Here is a 15,293-nt window from a genome sequence, read left to right as displayed (position 1 = left end):
AAATTTGTGCTTTTTGCCATGACATTTCTATACCTGTATCCATCTAAACATTCTGGCAGTGAGTGGAGTGAAGAGGCAAATATGGGATGGGAGGGGAGCCCAAGGCGGTTTGTGGCTGCAGGACATGCCACTTTGGATTGGGTATCATTAGTGGTACTACTTGAAGCACCTTTTTAAAGGTGTTAGCTAGCAAGGCAAGCGCTGATGTGGAGGATAAAATTGACAAGAACACCAACAAAATGGGATATTGGTACGCTGGGCTGAACGGTGGACAGGTGGTCCTTTGCAAGACTCCCACCTCACAAAAAAGTTTGCAGATGCATTGCTGCATTGTTAAGAGCTCAGAAAATTAATTCCAGCTGGTGGTCTGACATAGGGGAGTGGTAGTTTCTTAAGTAGCCAGCATTCCTGATCAACCCAACTACAGAAAGTTTGTTGATGCAGGGGCTTTAAAAGTGATGCCCCTGGTATGCAAGCTAGGGGGCAGCAGGAAGATGGAGCAGGGAAACAAACCATGGAAAGCTGGAGAGTATTAAGCAACCAACCAATCAACCCATCATGGTTTATTCCCACAAGAACTTTACACTGTTGCCAAATTTCAGCAGGCCAAATCCTTGGGATGCGCTGTGACAGAGGTCATTTAAGCCATACACCAAGCCAGACATCTGTAAGACTGAGAGCAAAAATCAATGAACCCTCTTCTCCAAAACATATTCTGTAATAAGGCAGCCTTCCCTGACCTAATGCTTTCCAGAACTGTTGGACCTCAACTTTCAGAACCTCCCAACCAGATACAGTGAAGGTGGGCATATTCCTTCATTTCTCACCAAGCCAAGGGAACTTCCTTACATTATTGCCTCAGGAATTAATTGTATTATCACAGCTTCTGAAAGGGGTCTTGATTTCAAATGTTTGTGAATACTTTTAAATGGACACTATTTTTAACTGGACCCTTGACTATTTTCCATAGAGTGGCCATGTGTCCTTGTTTATGGACTGCCAGGCGACTGCCCTCTATTTTCAAGATGTCCTCTGTCTGAATTGCAGTCCAATCCTAGTCTGGTTTAAGAATAAAGAACCACCAGAAGGAACAGCTGGGCCTTTACACATGCTCATCAATGGCACCTGGACAGCAGACCGGGCAAGGCACAAAGGTCACCTGGCCATAGTCATCTCTGCTAGAGTGGTATATCATGATTTAAACAAAAATAAATTATATGCATTCTTTCAAAATCTGCAATCACGCATGAATCAGCATATGAAAATTTTATGCAAAGTAAGGGTCCATTCATCCACTCTTTGGTGATTCACCAGTGGCTGCCCAACTTCCATGTGTGAACTATTTGATGTGGCTGTGTAGCTTAGAGAAAAATTTCATTCCAAACTGGTTTACAAGCAAGCCCAGACCACCACTAGATGCTATGGAATTTGTAAGGCATGTTGTGAGCAGGTCTCCCTCCCACTGGGCAGTAATTTCTTGCTTTGGATGGCCTGATTAATGTTACTGCAAGGCTGTCCAGAAGGAATTGGAGGCTCGGGGCCTGGCAACAGAGAGGCTAGAGAAGAGATCTGCAACTGATCCAATTGATTCAGTTGTAGAAAGGGAGCATTTCTCCCTGTGGAGTAGCCTCCACAGCTGTGGAACTTGGGAAGCTTGTAGAATTGGCAGGCAGTGCAGCTGCAGTCACAGACACAAGTTGGAAGGGGCCACGTCAGCTCTGAATGTTTACTTGAAAAGTTTTGAATGATCAGTATGAGGGCATCATACAAAACGTATGAAATGCAATAAATGCAACTGGGAAATGCAACTGGGAAGATAAACATAGATTATAAAATTAATTCTGCCTGTCATTATATATAAATACCACTTTTGAATCCAATTTGCCACATGCATTTTGGCAAGTTTTACTGTGTAGTCAACTCTGTCCCCACCTATATTTAAGCAAATTAGCAAAGGGGCACTTTTGACACTGATACCATACACACCTGGGAGTAAGTCCTAATGAATTCAACAGGACTAACTTCTCAGTAAACATACCTACGATTCCACTGTACTAGACTCTGCAGTTAATAATGGGCAGCTATAGTTTTACGTTCTACTTATGTGTGCAAAATAATATGCAAGATGTTTACTACAAAATCAAATTCAACAAATAGCACTTTAGTAGGAGTAACAATTTCTTAAGCTTTATAGTTACAGTATCACAATGTAATAATATAGGTTCAATCCAATATCATGCAAATAGCTTTCCACTTGCACAAGATAACTTTCTGTTGCTCTGCTTCCCTTCCCTTGGAAGGTTGACAGCATTGAATACAACCCATAAAATACTATTATGAAGTAATAAATGGAATAGATATTAAGCCCAGTTTACCCTAGAGAAAGAATCAGTATTCAGACTGGAACATTCCACAGAATCTAGTGTCAAAAGACATCTCTGAGTCAACTGTTTTTTAAACATGCCACGCTCCTGCTGATATTCACCAGTATAGTAACAAGATTTGGGTGCAGACAGGCTAATAGGCGAGTACTGCACTCCTGCAAACCTCTACAAGATTTTACACCTGGCTATACCAGAAATATACAAATTCCAGGTCTGCTTCTCCTGGAAGCCATAATGTGAGGGGTTAGCAACACTCATAAGAGTAAGGAAAAGCCTACAAGCTCAACTGATGGAGCAGCACGTCCAACTCATTTTATCAACTTTAAAGTAAAATATCAGTGACAGGCACAAAGCTGCTTTCTTAGCTTAGATGAGAAACAGGATGGTGGGGTTTTTTCATTTTAAGTAACTGAGGAAGTTTTAGCTCACCCAGCCATCCACTCATGCGCCTGCTTTCCAACAATTTTTCTGAAAGCAATGGAAGGCATGGCTTCTGCAGAGGAACATTAACTGGAAAAAAGCAGTGTTGCGAAGAAGTACATACAAGCCTTACCTGTTTTTATGATGAAAGCTGGCTCTCCTCCTCCCAGGCTTGCTCGGCTGATGGATGGGCTGCTGATGTCTGTCCAATACACCATCTTCTCCAAGCAGTCATAAGCAACTCCAATAACAACTTTATCCTGCAAACATATTACAAGTCTCAAAACATATCATACTTTTTAAAACCACCTAGATTCTCTTTAGAAAAACCGTGAATCTTAAAAGGCTAATGGGAAAACTGAATTAAAAGGATCCAATACAAGTAGCTACAGCAAAGTATAAGGTGAGAACTGGAAGCAAACCCAAGCATATCCTAGCAGGTGGGAAAGGGGCAGCTTTTCATCTAAAGACCTCCTTCAGTCTGGGCTGAAAACAATCTGAAGAAATAGAAACACAGAAACAGAGCAAGTCAGAAGGGGTCTCCCGGGCCATCTAGTCTGACCCCCAGCTCCAGCCGGCTCCATTCACAACATGCCCACCATGTGCATGTCTGGCCTATCCTTGAATACCCTCACGGATGGGGCCTCACAAAAGTGCCTGGGTAGGGAAGATGTAGCCCTCCAGGTGTTTCTGGATTATAATATTCCTTTCATTTCAGCCAGAATAACCAATGATCTGGCACAATTAAGAGTCGTAAGCAGCATCTTGAGGGTAAAGTTTTACCTGTTTTAAAGGGTTGGATGCAAGCAGTACCCTTCCACTCATGGAAGAAGCCTTTTATGCATCACCTAGGTGCACTGCATATGAAATGGAAAGTTAGATCTAAAGATTTAAACTACTTAAAAATCTTATACTCCCCAAACCACTGCTCACACAACATAATAGGCAAGAATTGGTATACAAGTTGCCTATTACAGTCCCGGGTGAAATATCATGCAAGTGTCTGCAGAATAAATTACTGGCTATTTTTCCTCTGTTCAGTTCTTTGGATCTAATCCTACAGTATGGATCCAAAATAATGAATGTTTCACCTAATGTCATAGTAAAAGAAAAAAAAATCACTTTTTTTCAGCACTATGGGAAAGGCGTGCTTTGCATGCAAAAGCCCCAATCAATCTTTACCTTTGCCAGTTAAAAGGAGCCCAAATACCAGGGCTGCAAAAACAAAAACAAAAAACAAAGACACTCCTGCTGCGGTCTTAAAGAATTGCTGCCAAACAGGGCAGACAACACTGCATTAGAAGAACACTGCTTCCGCTGCATAAAGAACAGCTTCAAGTGTTCATGAGCACAGAATTTACACTACAGGTGGTGACTGACAGATTAGGCTTTTGGAAAACCCAAATCTGTTAAACAAAATAGTTTGATTTCTGATATCCTCATACTTCCTCGAGGTCTCTCCCTGCCCCCAATTTTACAGGGAGTTACACCTTTACACATTCAGCCAACATCCCAATCCACTGTGTTTTTGTTGTACCTTTTGGCTACTCTCTTGTACTGTCATGGCTACCATCCATGGCAATTTGGGGTAAAAGTGCCCACAAATGTTAACCACAACCTGTAAACTGCAGTGCTATGAGAGCTTATGTTGAATGTTCTTCTTGCTATAAGTAAAAAAAGTGGGATATCTTTTGGAAAGCCAAAAGATATCCCACTAAGAATCAAGAGGTGTGATAAGGTAAAGAGTATGAGAGAACCATTACTTAGCAAGATGCTTAATTGGTCAGCAACAGATGATGGGTATGGGAAAATGACTTACTTGTTCACCGAGCCCAGACACAGAGAAGGAGCTAGAAAAGAAGTACATAGAAGAGAATAGGAAACTGACCAGAGTACAGAAAATTATCAAGGCAAGTTATAAAATGCTAAGCGAGAAGACAGAATATCAAGATGATGATGATAAAGGGGGAGCTTAGTGCAGGATATTTAAAATCTGCATAAAGATTTATAGTTAGCTAGGTGGAGGACAGGAAGGCCTGGAGGAATGTTGTCCATGGGGTCGTGATGGGTCGGAACGACGTCGTGACTAGCAACAACAAGTATTAGTATGTAAATTAAGGCCTCCCAAACATTGTTAAAACTCTGGAAAGTTTATAGAAACTTTTCACTTGCCAAGTGAATAAAAATTAGCTCTATGTACAGTACAAGTTTGTTTATAAGAGCTTTGAGAGACTGTCCCAGGAGTGAAACTTGGAAAAGTGCTGTGTGATAGGAGCATATTTTCCTCAGCATGTGTTTTCCCTTCCTTAAATTACGAATCAAAATATAACCCCAAGATTTTTCAGGCTCCTTGTTTTTCCTTCATCTTAAGGGACCAAAAATGTTTAGGATTAAGTTTAAAAATTAGGTGTGTAATTGCTTCTGATACTAGATTGGAAACGTATTTTTTCATAGCAGCCGTTCAGATTAAAAGCCTCTGGTTTCTCAAATTGCAAACAGTCATATCATGTTCAAGATATACTTACTGGCACGTATAGCAAAGCTTTTGCATCCGATTTCTTCATATCATTCCCTTCCAAAGGAACATGGTCAATCTTTCCACTCTGAGCAATGAGTAAGTGTGTTCCTGGAGGCAGAGGAATTGTATCTGGTTTTACGGAGGGTCCAACTACAACAGGCGGAGCAACTGTCCCCAAACCTTATTGACAGAGAACACATGTAGTCAGGGAAGCCAAGCACAATAAAGCTAAACTGCACCTGCAGGGCAAGATTACTTTAAAATATACAACACAATCCAGCCGACATTTAAGTACTGCAGATTTCAATGGAAAAGAGTAAACCCTATGCTTAAGGTTGCATTCATACTTGGGATCAAGCTCCTCTCACCTCAGAGGCTAGTTTCCCAGGTAAAAACACATAAGTTTGGACTGCACACCTCATTCACTGAAATTAGAGAGATTTAAAAGTGTTCACTTTACTTGAATCATGCCATTAAAGGATATATAGAAAAAAGGATAAACAGAATTATTCATTGCCTTGTACATCTTTGCCTGAAGATATGGAACCATGAAAAAAATGTTTCTCCATTCACACCATTCATATACACTACCAGGTTCCTTATGTTATTTCTCTCATTGCCAATGGTCTTATTTTGTTTATTTATAAGTCAGTAAGCAAAGAACCAGTAATAGCACCAAGCATGCTGGGGGAAATACTTGGGTCCGCAGACCTAGAAAGCAGTGAAAACCAATCATGACATTACATAAAAAGGAAACTGCCCTATACTGAGGCAGCCCACTGGTCCACCAAGTCCAACATTGCCAACACTGACCGGCAGTGGCTTTCTCACATTTCAGGTAGGGGTCTTTTCCAGAAGTACCTGAAGATGCCAGGAACTGAACCTTCTGCATGAAAAGAATGTGCTTTTCCATTAAACTACTGCCCTTCCTTGTGAGGCCCACCCCAATCAACATCTGGTGGCCACATCAGTTGAAAGTGCATTCTCCAAAGGCACTTCCATATAAGGCTTATTTATTTATTTATGTATTTAAAATATTTATATGCCGCCTACTCTACCTACAGCATCTCTATTTATGGCATGTTACAGGAAAAGCACAGGATTGATCATTGCACAGCAGCAACCTACAAATATAGCCCCTTCACACAACTGGCAGGTTGTGTGGGTATGTGGTCAGAGCACCCAAGGGTGGTGGTGCTGGGCTGGCCAACATGACCCTGCAACCCCTCCTTTATTGGGAGAATCTGAATCAACTTCATAGCTAATGATATTGAAGGCAACTGAGATCCAGGAAAACCATCAGGGATGCACTTTCCTGTGCAACTCCCAGCTCAGCCATCAGCTGGCCTCCATTTTGTCTGGAGCTTCAGTTTGCTTCCCTCATCCAGCCCATCACTGTGCCCAGGCACAGTGCATCACCTCCATAGCTTCATCTGGCTCTGAAGATAAAGAACAGAACAGTGTGTCACCTGCATACTGATAGCAATGCCCTCTGAACCCCTGAATGACTTTGACTGGGGTGACAAATGCAGTGTTCTCCAATACTGGCTTGGAAGCCAGGCCAAAAAGGATCTGAAAAACACATTTTATCTAAATCCCCTTTGCTGATAGTTCTTACATAGTTCACATTTCAATAGTGGAATAAAACACTGGTTATTCCAACTCCTGCTAATTGTATAAATATCCCTTCAGTTTAGGAATAGCACCACTGTGATATACAAACTGCTGCCAATAGCTTGGACTTGTAAATAGCCTCTTTGTTTGGCTTGGTGTTTAAGAATGGGCTCCAAGCAAACAGTCTGGTTGCTTTCCTTTGCTTGTCTTTTAGGACCCAAATGACTAACCAAGCAGGTTTGTAAATAAGTGTCTAGCCCACTAAAATTCTCACCAAACTATAATAGCTACAGTTGTACTTGATCATGTCAACATTTTGAACATGATTTAGTAACATGCAAGATCCGCCTGCTATGAAATAGTGGAACAGGGCTGTACAAGATATACTGTGAATCATTCAGTACTGAATCAATCTAAATGAGGAAAAAATTAGAGCTACTTACAGGGTGGTTGGATTCCTGGGCCACTTCTGGTGCCATCAATCTCATTACCATCTTTGTCTACACACCAGCAATATCCAGTACTTCCATGGCACTGGGTGGGTAAATAATTCCCATAGACATCACACTCAGGAATGAACTGGCCAAGTGGCCTGGGTCCTCTTGAATTAAGAGCCAATATTTGTTCTCGTTCTTGCTGACATTTTGTCTTCTCTAATTCTGTGAATAAAAAACAGTATCAAAAAAAGAAGAAGAAAAAAAGAGTTGTGAGTGTATCTTTCATTTGTGTGGTATTTCACTTAGATGATCCCACCACGGCAATTTTAACCAAGATATACTAGCCAAGTTTACTTTCCATGTGTTCTGCAAGATGGATTGGAACTGAGACAGGTATCCCAAAAATACCTGGTGAGTTGATTCACCAGTCAAACTTCTGACCATAATTATAAAATGACCTGAGTGTGGGGAGATAAACCCTTACCTGTAAGGGCTAGGGTGTGGGCGTAGTGGGAAGGGTGCTTTCATTCACCCCATGCAAAGCACTGTACATCTGCAGAAACATTATATAGCATGGTATTTTGGATAATAGACAAGTGGAAACCCAGCTACACCTGCCCCCCACTTTTGCAAGAAACATATATTCTAACATGTAATTCTAAATGGGCGGCCATCCCACACAAGCACAGCATACATTCTATCTCTTCTTTCTTAAAGCTTCTGCACTTTCAAAGATATCTGACATTTGTGGTTTAGCCAAAATGAGGCTGAGAGAGGAACAGTGACATCATGTGTGATAAGAATACGTGCTGGAGTAGCCTGAGAACCTCTGTAAGCTGACTCACAGGATCCAGGAGTCACAACAGTTCAGAGCTGTAGCAAGAGCTCCTATGTTATGCTATATCTACTAATGCAGCCTCTTAGGTTATTGCAGGCTTTGTGAATTGGCAAACTTCCACCATCCTTCTTAAATATCCCATACTCATTGAAAGGCTGCCAGAAACCAAAATTGTATAAGTCTATGGAAGAAAGGCAGGTTGGTTACTTGCAATTGTCATTCTCCAAGTGGTCATCTGGGCATTCACACATATGGGCTCTGCATGCACGCATGGAGCCATTTTAGGGAGATTCCAAAGCGGATTCATTATTTGGTGGGTGCCTGGCCCCTAAGCATGTTCAGCATGCAGAGAGGGGCTCCTACCGAGACATCACTTCTGGGATCAGGGAGGAGTATAAATTTGTCTTTATGAAAGATGAGATAGGGAGGATCAATGTGAAGAGCAGTGAGTTCACTGGCCTGGTGGGCAGAGGTAACGGCCATTAAAAAGGCAATTTTCCATGAGACAAGTTGGAGGTCTGTAGAAGCCATAGGTTAAAATGGTTTCTCAGTGAGAGCATGGAGAACAATGGAGAGGCTCCAGGAAGGAGTGGGTTGTCTGAATGGGGGGCAGGTTAAGGAGGGCTTTGAGGAACTTCCAAATGAGAGGATGTGAAAAGACTGAGCGGCCTGAACTGGAGTGTGGAATGCAGAACTGGCAGCTGCATAAACATGAATAGAAGCAGTTTTGAGTCTTTTTTTGTACAAGAATTAAGAAACAGTAGGATTTATATAGGAGAAGCTGTGTCAGGAGAAAACCATGATCCAAAGTGAAGGTAGAGAAGGCTGACCAGGTAGAGTCATAGGATATATGCGTGGAAGGCTTGAGAGATGCATCAAGGATGTGTTGCAGTTCAGGTAGAAGGACATGGCCAGATTCTCCATGCAGTGAATCTCAGGATGTTCATATTAGGATGGAAGACTATCCCTCAATCTCAGGAGATGAGATTGGGTCAGAGCGGGTTGCAAATAAAGATTTTGTTGTAGAGGTCAAGGAGGTGGGGAAACCAGTGCTGTCTGGGCCACTAGGATGTTAGGAGAATGGAGTCCATACTATCTTGACAGATCTTAGCTAGAACTTTTGGAATCAGAGTAAATGAGGGAAAGAGATAGAACAGGTTCCTGTTCCACTGTAGAAGGAAGGCATCTCCCATTAATTTGGTGCTGATGCTGGTTCTGCAACAGAAGCGGCTGCAAGCAGTGTTGTCCTGTGTGGCAAACAGGTCTATCTGGGAGTGCCCCATTGGTCCTACAGGGATTGCATCACAGAGTGAAGTACCCCCTCATGACACTGTGAGAAGGTCATGCTGAGCGTGTTGGCTGGGACCTTGTTGGTACCGGCTATGTGGATTGCAGAGAGCGTGGTGCATCAACTGATGCACCTGTGCCAAATTTCAGTGCAAGAGCAAGGGGGCCTGAACTGGTTCCCCTTTGTTTGTTATATAAGCAACTACTGTGCCTGTAATTATCCGTATGTGTCAGTTCTGGATAACGGCTTGAAAAGCAAGTTGGGTTTTTCTTACAGCTAGAAGTTCCAACAAGTTTATGTGATGTGACGCTTCTTGTGGGCCCCATTTGTCCTGGACTGTAGAACAACTGCAGTGAGCTCCCCACTAAAGAGGGAGGCATCTGTGATTATAGTCAGTTGCAATTCCCATGGGGAGAAAGGGACTCTGACAGAGATGTTGGCTTTGTCAGTCCACCAATGAAGGGAAGTACAAATCCAAAGGGGAATCAAAATGTGGTAGAATGAGGTTTGGTTCTAGTGTCGAATGACACTATCCCCAGAGCTGGGGAAGTCTCATGAGCAACTGAGCCAATGGGACAACCATTATCAATGAGGCCATAAGGCTGAAGACACCCTGGATGATGGTAGTGATGGGGGAGCCTCTGTTGATTAAACAGAGAATGTTATTGCTGAGGGCAGACAGCCTGTCTGGTGATAGGGAGGCTGTTGCTGAGGCAGAGTCGAGGCGTGCTCCAGTGAAATGGATCAACTATGTGGAAGAAAGACAAGATTTAGCTGTATTGATGTAGAGGCTAAACTTATTAAGCAGGGCACACATGGAATTGGTAGCTTGTATAGAGGTTTCTCTGGATAGAGTGACAATGAGCTAGTTGTCCAGATAGGGGTATATGTGGACCCCACTGAGGTGGAGGTGGGTGCAAACAACACCCATGCATTTTGTGAATGCACAGGGAGCTGTTGCTAGGCCAAACAGCAGGACATGAATTGGAAAACCTCATCCCCCAGTTGAAAACAGAAGAAGCACATGTAGGATCCGCAGTGCTCTCTATAGTAATCTGCCTTGAAATTGCAGCAGGAGTTGGCTGCTTAGGTCTGTGGTTCTCATCAGAGATTGGGGACTGAGATCTCAGTAGCAGCGTCTACTCGGTTCAGCACAGAGAAGAATGCTCAAAATTGAAGATGCAGAGGAGTCATGTCTCTGTTGTGAGATGGGCTCTGTCTGCAGTAGTACTATGGGAGACGGGCCACAGATTTCTTCCTCAGAAAACGAAGCACACTGTGCAGGAGGTGGGGGCTGAGCCTGGGGTTCCTGCACCAGTCTCAGTACCAGGGAGGACGGTTGGCATGACTCTTGTTCAAGCACCGTGTGTCTTTTGTAGAAGGGAGGCCTGCAGGAGGAGGCATATCAGAGCATTTATTGGCACGTTTGCTGGCCTCTTGGTCTTTCATAAAACTGGGAGTTTTTGGAGCCTTATTCTTCTTATCTGCTTTTTTAGGCTCCCCATGTTTACATTTCTTCTCTGGGAGAGCATCTGGATGTTTGTGTGGGTTAGCAGAAGTAGACGCTCCCCAGGTGGATGGTTGGGCACTGCCCACATGTAAGGTATGGCTCCAAAGCTCAGCTCTTTGGTGGTCTGCCTGACATTTTCTTGCCTGTTTGGTAAATGCCTGGCAGTGGTAGCAGGTCTCAACAACATGAGCTTCTGCCAGGCAAAAAAGACACAGGGGGTGTCCATCAATAGGCAGTAGCTTACCTCTACAGTCCATGCAGCTAGGCTATTTAAGTGCTATTTAGCTGAGTGGGCGAAGGTAGAAAGAGCCAGTAAAAAGGTGGGGGGAAAGCAAGAAAAATAGGAATAATGTATTTTCTCCCCCCCTTCTTATTTTTACTGAGAAGAAAAGAAGAAAAACAAAGTGGAGGAAACCCGGAGATGACAGAAAGTCTGAGAAGGGTCGAAGAGGCAATATTTGCGAGATAAGTAGCAGAAAAGGAACTTCCCGATACACTCCCAGCAGCAGTTGAAGAAGAACTGAGATTCTGGTGGGAGCCCTTCCCCACACACTGGGCATGCCTAAGGCCAGGCACCCACAAAAAAAAATTAATCAGCTCTGGAATCTTCCCTAAACAGCTCCACACATGCATGCTGGGCCCATATGTGTGATGCATAGAGACCACAAAGAATAAATAGTAATCTTACTGTTTAGGCAAGCTATATTGCATTTGTGTAGGGTTGTAGCAAATGCTTTAAAGGAGGGAGATAAGTTATCGACACTACACAGAGGCCACTTTTAAGCAGTTCCATGTTGCATCTACTGTCACGTGGCAAGCCATTTCTGTGCACTAGTTTGTCATGCAGAGAGAACTTTCTCCAGGGTATTACAAGATCTTATTACTCTTGCTATTATTTTGCTATGCTGTGGAGATCATTGCCTTGTTCACATGTTGAAATTACCACCCTATGGAATTTGTTAAAGCCACAGCATACACACAAGCATGGCCCGGCCTAGTTCTTTCTGTGATCTGACAGTTAAGGGCACAAAAGGAAGTCAACTATGTCCTTTATGTGACTGTCCTAGGCCTCTTCAAACAATAGCAGATTTAACCTATCACTACCAGGATGTCGTGTTTGTAGTCTATTTGGTTCTGCTTCCATCATTAAGTACACCGCAGGCTTTTGCCACCCATGCATTTCTCACAGGAACTGGACTGCACTTACTAATAATGGTGGCAAAGGTCTTGAGTGCTCATAGTCACCTAGCCAGAGAGCGTCTGGTTTTGCTTCTGTTTGGTAAACACACCCTATGAGAGATGGAGGGGTGATGAGGTTTGCACATCTGCTTCTTTCTGAACAGCAGCAATAGAGCATGAGGGAGTTATGAAGTGCAGGCTTCCTTAAGAGCTGCTGGAATGCCACTGCTTACATCAGTAACTAACAAGCTATGTGCTGAATATATGCAGAATTCCAGGAATTTTCTGCAGCTGCTTCAGGAAACAGATTCACTGTGTAAAAACAATGTGGCATTTGCAGAATCAAAGATTGATTGATTGATTGCATTTCTATACCACCCCCACAGTCAATGCTCTCTGGGGAGTTGAATTTCAATTTAGAGATTAGACTATTAGACCAGTGTTTAGACTATTTGAATTGACTAAATTACTTGCTATGTTTTCCATAGTAGTGGCAATGGCTTGTACCACGGCAGCCAAAACTAAAGTATAAGCAAAACACAACAGCTGTTCCTGTTGCTGAAACAAATTCCAAGTTTTATCCCTTAATGAGGTATTTTTCAGTAATGACGTGCTTTTTTTGAGAGCCAGTTATTAAATATGCATTGCACAAAGCATACAAAAATAAATCCAAATGTCTCCCTTCTCTCTCACATGCCCTTGCCCCTCTGCTGCAAAGGTTGACTATTTAACTCCCCTGTCATTAGTGTCAATAGACTGGGGAAGAGACACAGCCAAAGAGAGAAAATGTACCATGGAAAATCTGCCCCCCCCCCCGCACCGCAATTTCCACTCTTTCTTCCATAAGCAGATACGCTTAAATACACAGTCACACATACACACGGGGGGCAGTGGGAGAATAACCATTGCAAACAGCTACATGGATCATAATCAGCTGGTTCAGAAGCTAAATTTGTCCCTTTCAACACTCCACCGCAGTAGCAATTTTCTTTGGTGCCCCTGGGAGTAGAGCTGGGAGTACAGTTGCCCATCCATGCTTTATAAGGAATTCACCTTAAGCTGTGTACCAGCAGTGAACATTTGTAAGAATTATTAAGAAGTAATCTGGGGGGAAAAACTTACCTCCTGGCACACACTGGAAACCATCCCCCTGATAACCTGCCTTACACTGACAGATGAAGGACCCTGGTGTGTTAAAGCAGAAAGCATCAGAATGACAGTGGTCCAGGCGGCATTCATCTATATCTGTAAATGGAAAAAAAAAATCAGAGTAACCTTTTATAGCAAGATACATCACTTTTTTGGAAGTAAAAAATAAAGGAGGCAGCCTCTGCAGCCTTTTCCTTTTCTTTAGCAGCCATGAGACAAGTGTTTCATCCAGCCAATGTGGATGAGTGCCTTCGTTTCTTGGAACCAAGGTTCCATTTAGACGCCAGGAAGCACTTCCTGACAGTTAGGACCCCGGGGGTGTGGAATGGGCTTCTACGAGAGGTTGCTGAGGTCCCATCAGTGAGGGTGTTCAAAGATAGGCTGGACATGCACATGGTGGGCATGTCGTGAGCGGAGCCGGCTGGTGCCAGAGGTCAGACTAGATGGCCCGGGAGACCCCTTCTGACTCGCTCTGTTTCTATGTTTCTATGAGTTATGATGACACACATTGGCGTAGGTTGCCATTGTCTGGGCACTCAAATGTTCAGGAAACTCAAACCTATTATGGATGTATGGAGAAGGCACTTTTGGTTGTAGTACCCTGGCTGTGGAATGAGCTGTCTCAAGAGCCTGCCGTCCTTATTGTGCTCTTTTTGGTGCCTGATGAAGACCTGCTTATTTTCCAGGCATTTTAGACTTTCCATTTCTGTGGTTTTAAATTGGTTATTGTAATTAAATATTGGCATTACTGGTAGGTTTTATTTTGGATTTATTTTTATTTTCTACTGTAGTGGTAGCTTTTATATTGTTATCTTATAATGTTTTATGTTTTTAAAACAATGTGAACCACCAAGAAAGTGTTGTCTACAAGCAGTATAGTCATGTAATCCATCCATCCATCCCAGGAGATAGGATCAAATGCGACTCATGCAGCCTCAAAAGTCAATTAAGACCTTCCTGCTAAATAAGGTTCCCACTAGTAATGTCAATGTTTAGTAATTAGTAATGTTTCCAGTAATAATTCCTTTAGAATATTTGCAATTCAATGTTCTTTATAAATGTTTTACAGAAATAAACTGCTGATATAAACATGTGAATGCTGACAATTGCAGGTGCATCTTCTATACTTCTGAAAGATTGATTTCGGCATTTCTGGAAATTCACAAGATTACATTTCTAATCAGTAACATTTCCATATTACATCAAAATGCTGGTGACATTTACTCTTAAATACCAGTCTGAGAAGAGATAAAATGTAAAGGAATGTACATGGTGGTGGGGGAATGCCTTTCCTTGGCAGTTTCCTCCTACAACGTTTTAGATAGGCAACTCAAAATTCTTATAGCAAGAGGAATCCAAACAAATAATTAAGGATCAGAGCATCAAGTTGCTCAAAGATCTGTCAGGAGAGGTTAGGATGTGGACCAAATGATGCTACTCACCCATGCAGGAATGCCCATCTCCAGAGAAGCCCGGCAGACATGCACAGATGTACGATGAGCCACCAGAGTATATGCAGCGGGCACGCTGAGGGATGTCACATGTGTGTGTGCCTGCTGCACAATGGTTGACTGCATGTTCAATAGCTGCAAGTCAGAAACACACATACAAGGAAGATGACATGTTTACTATTTCTGGACAGAGGAAACAACATGAGCATGAGGAGGGTGGCAGGGACAATCACCCAAGATGTGGCAAGCGGTATCATTACTTAGCTACACTGCACTCCCAGCCATCCTAATGTCACCAGCAGCTTCCATTTACTCCCTTCCTGTTTTTCAAATGTGTTATCAGGTTAACCATCACACTCATGGGGCTGATGTCAGAGTTACCACCTGGTTCTGCTTGTCTAAGCACTCTTCCTCCAACGCTGCCAGTCACTTTTGTCATTTCTGCCCCCTCCCCATTGTTACCTTCCTCTTCTTAATCTTTTAGTGTATTCTACCCCAGAAATTG

The 15,293-nt window shown here is 42.9% G+C and overlaps 1 protein-coding gene across 1 annotated transcript in view; it reads right to left on the bottom strand.

Annotated features, from left to right (window-relative positions):
• Positions 1-15,293, bottom strand: part of NID1 (nidogen 1) — a 67,997-nt gene that overhangs the window by 16,893 nt on the left and 35,811 nt on the right. Inside the window, exons 11-15 of the mRNA XM_044419994.1 lie at positions 14,780-14,923; positions 13,311-13,433; positions 7,380-7,595; positions 5,330-5,502; positions 2,938-3,064 (exon numbers count right to left, since the gene is read on the bottom strand). Coding sequence (XP_044275929.1) covers positions 2,938-3,064; positions 5,330-5,502; positions 7,380-7,595; positions 13,311-13,433; positions 14,780-14,923 — 783 coding nt within the window. The remainder of the gene's footprint in view (positions 1-2,937; positions 3,065-5,329; positions 5,503-7,379; positions 7,596-13,310; positions 13,434-14,779; positions 14,924-15,293) is intronic.

Source organism: Varanus komodoensis, unplaced genomic scaffold (genome assembly GCF_004798865.1).
Source record: "Varanus komodoensis strain SLA01 unplaced genomic scaffold, ASM479886v1 scaffold1, whole genome shotgun sequence".
Classification (NCBI taxonomy): Eukaryota; Metazoa; Chordata; class Lepidosauria; order Squamata; family Varanidae; genus Varanus; species Varanus komodoensis.
The sequence above is the reverse complement of the archived record's forward strand: the minus strand, read 5'-3'. Positions and strand labels throughout refer to the sequence as shown.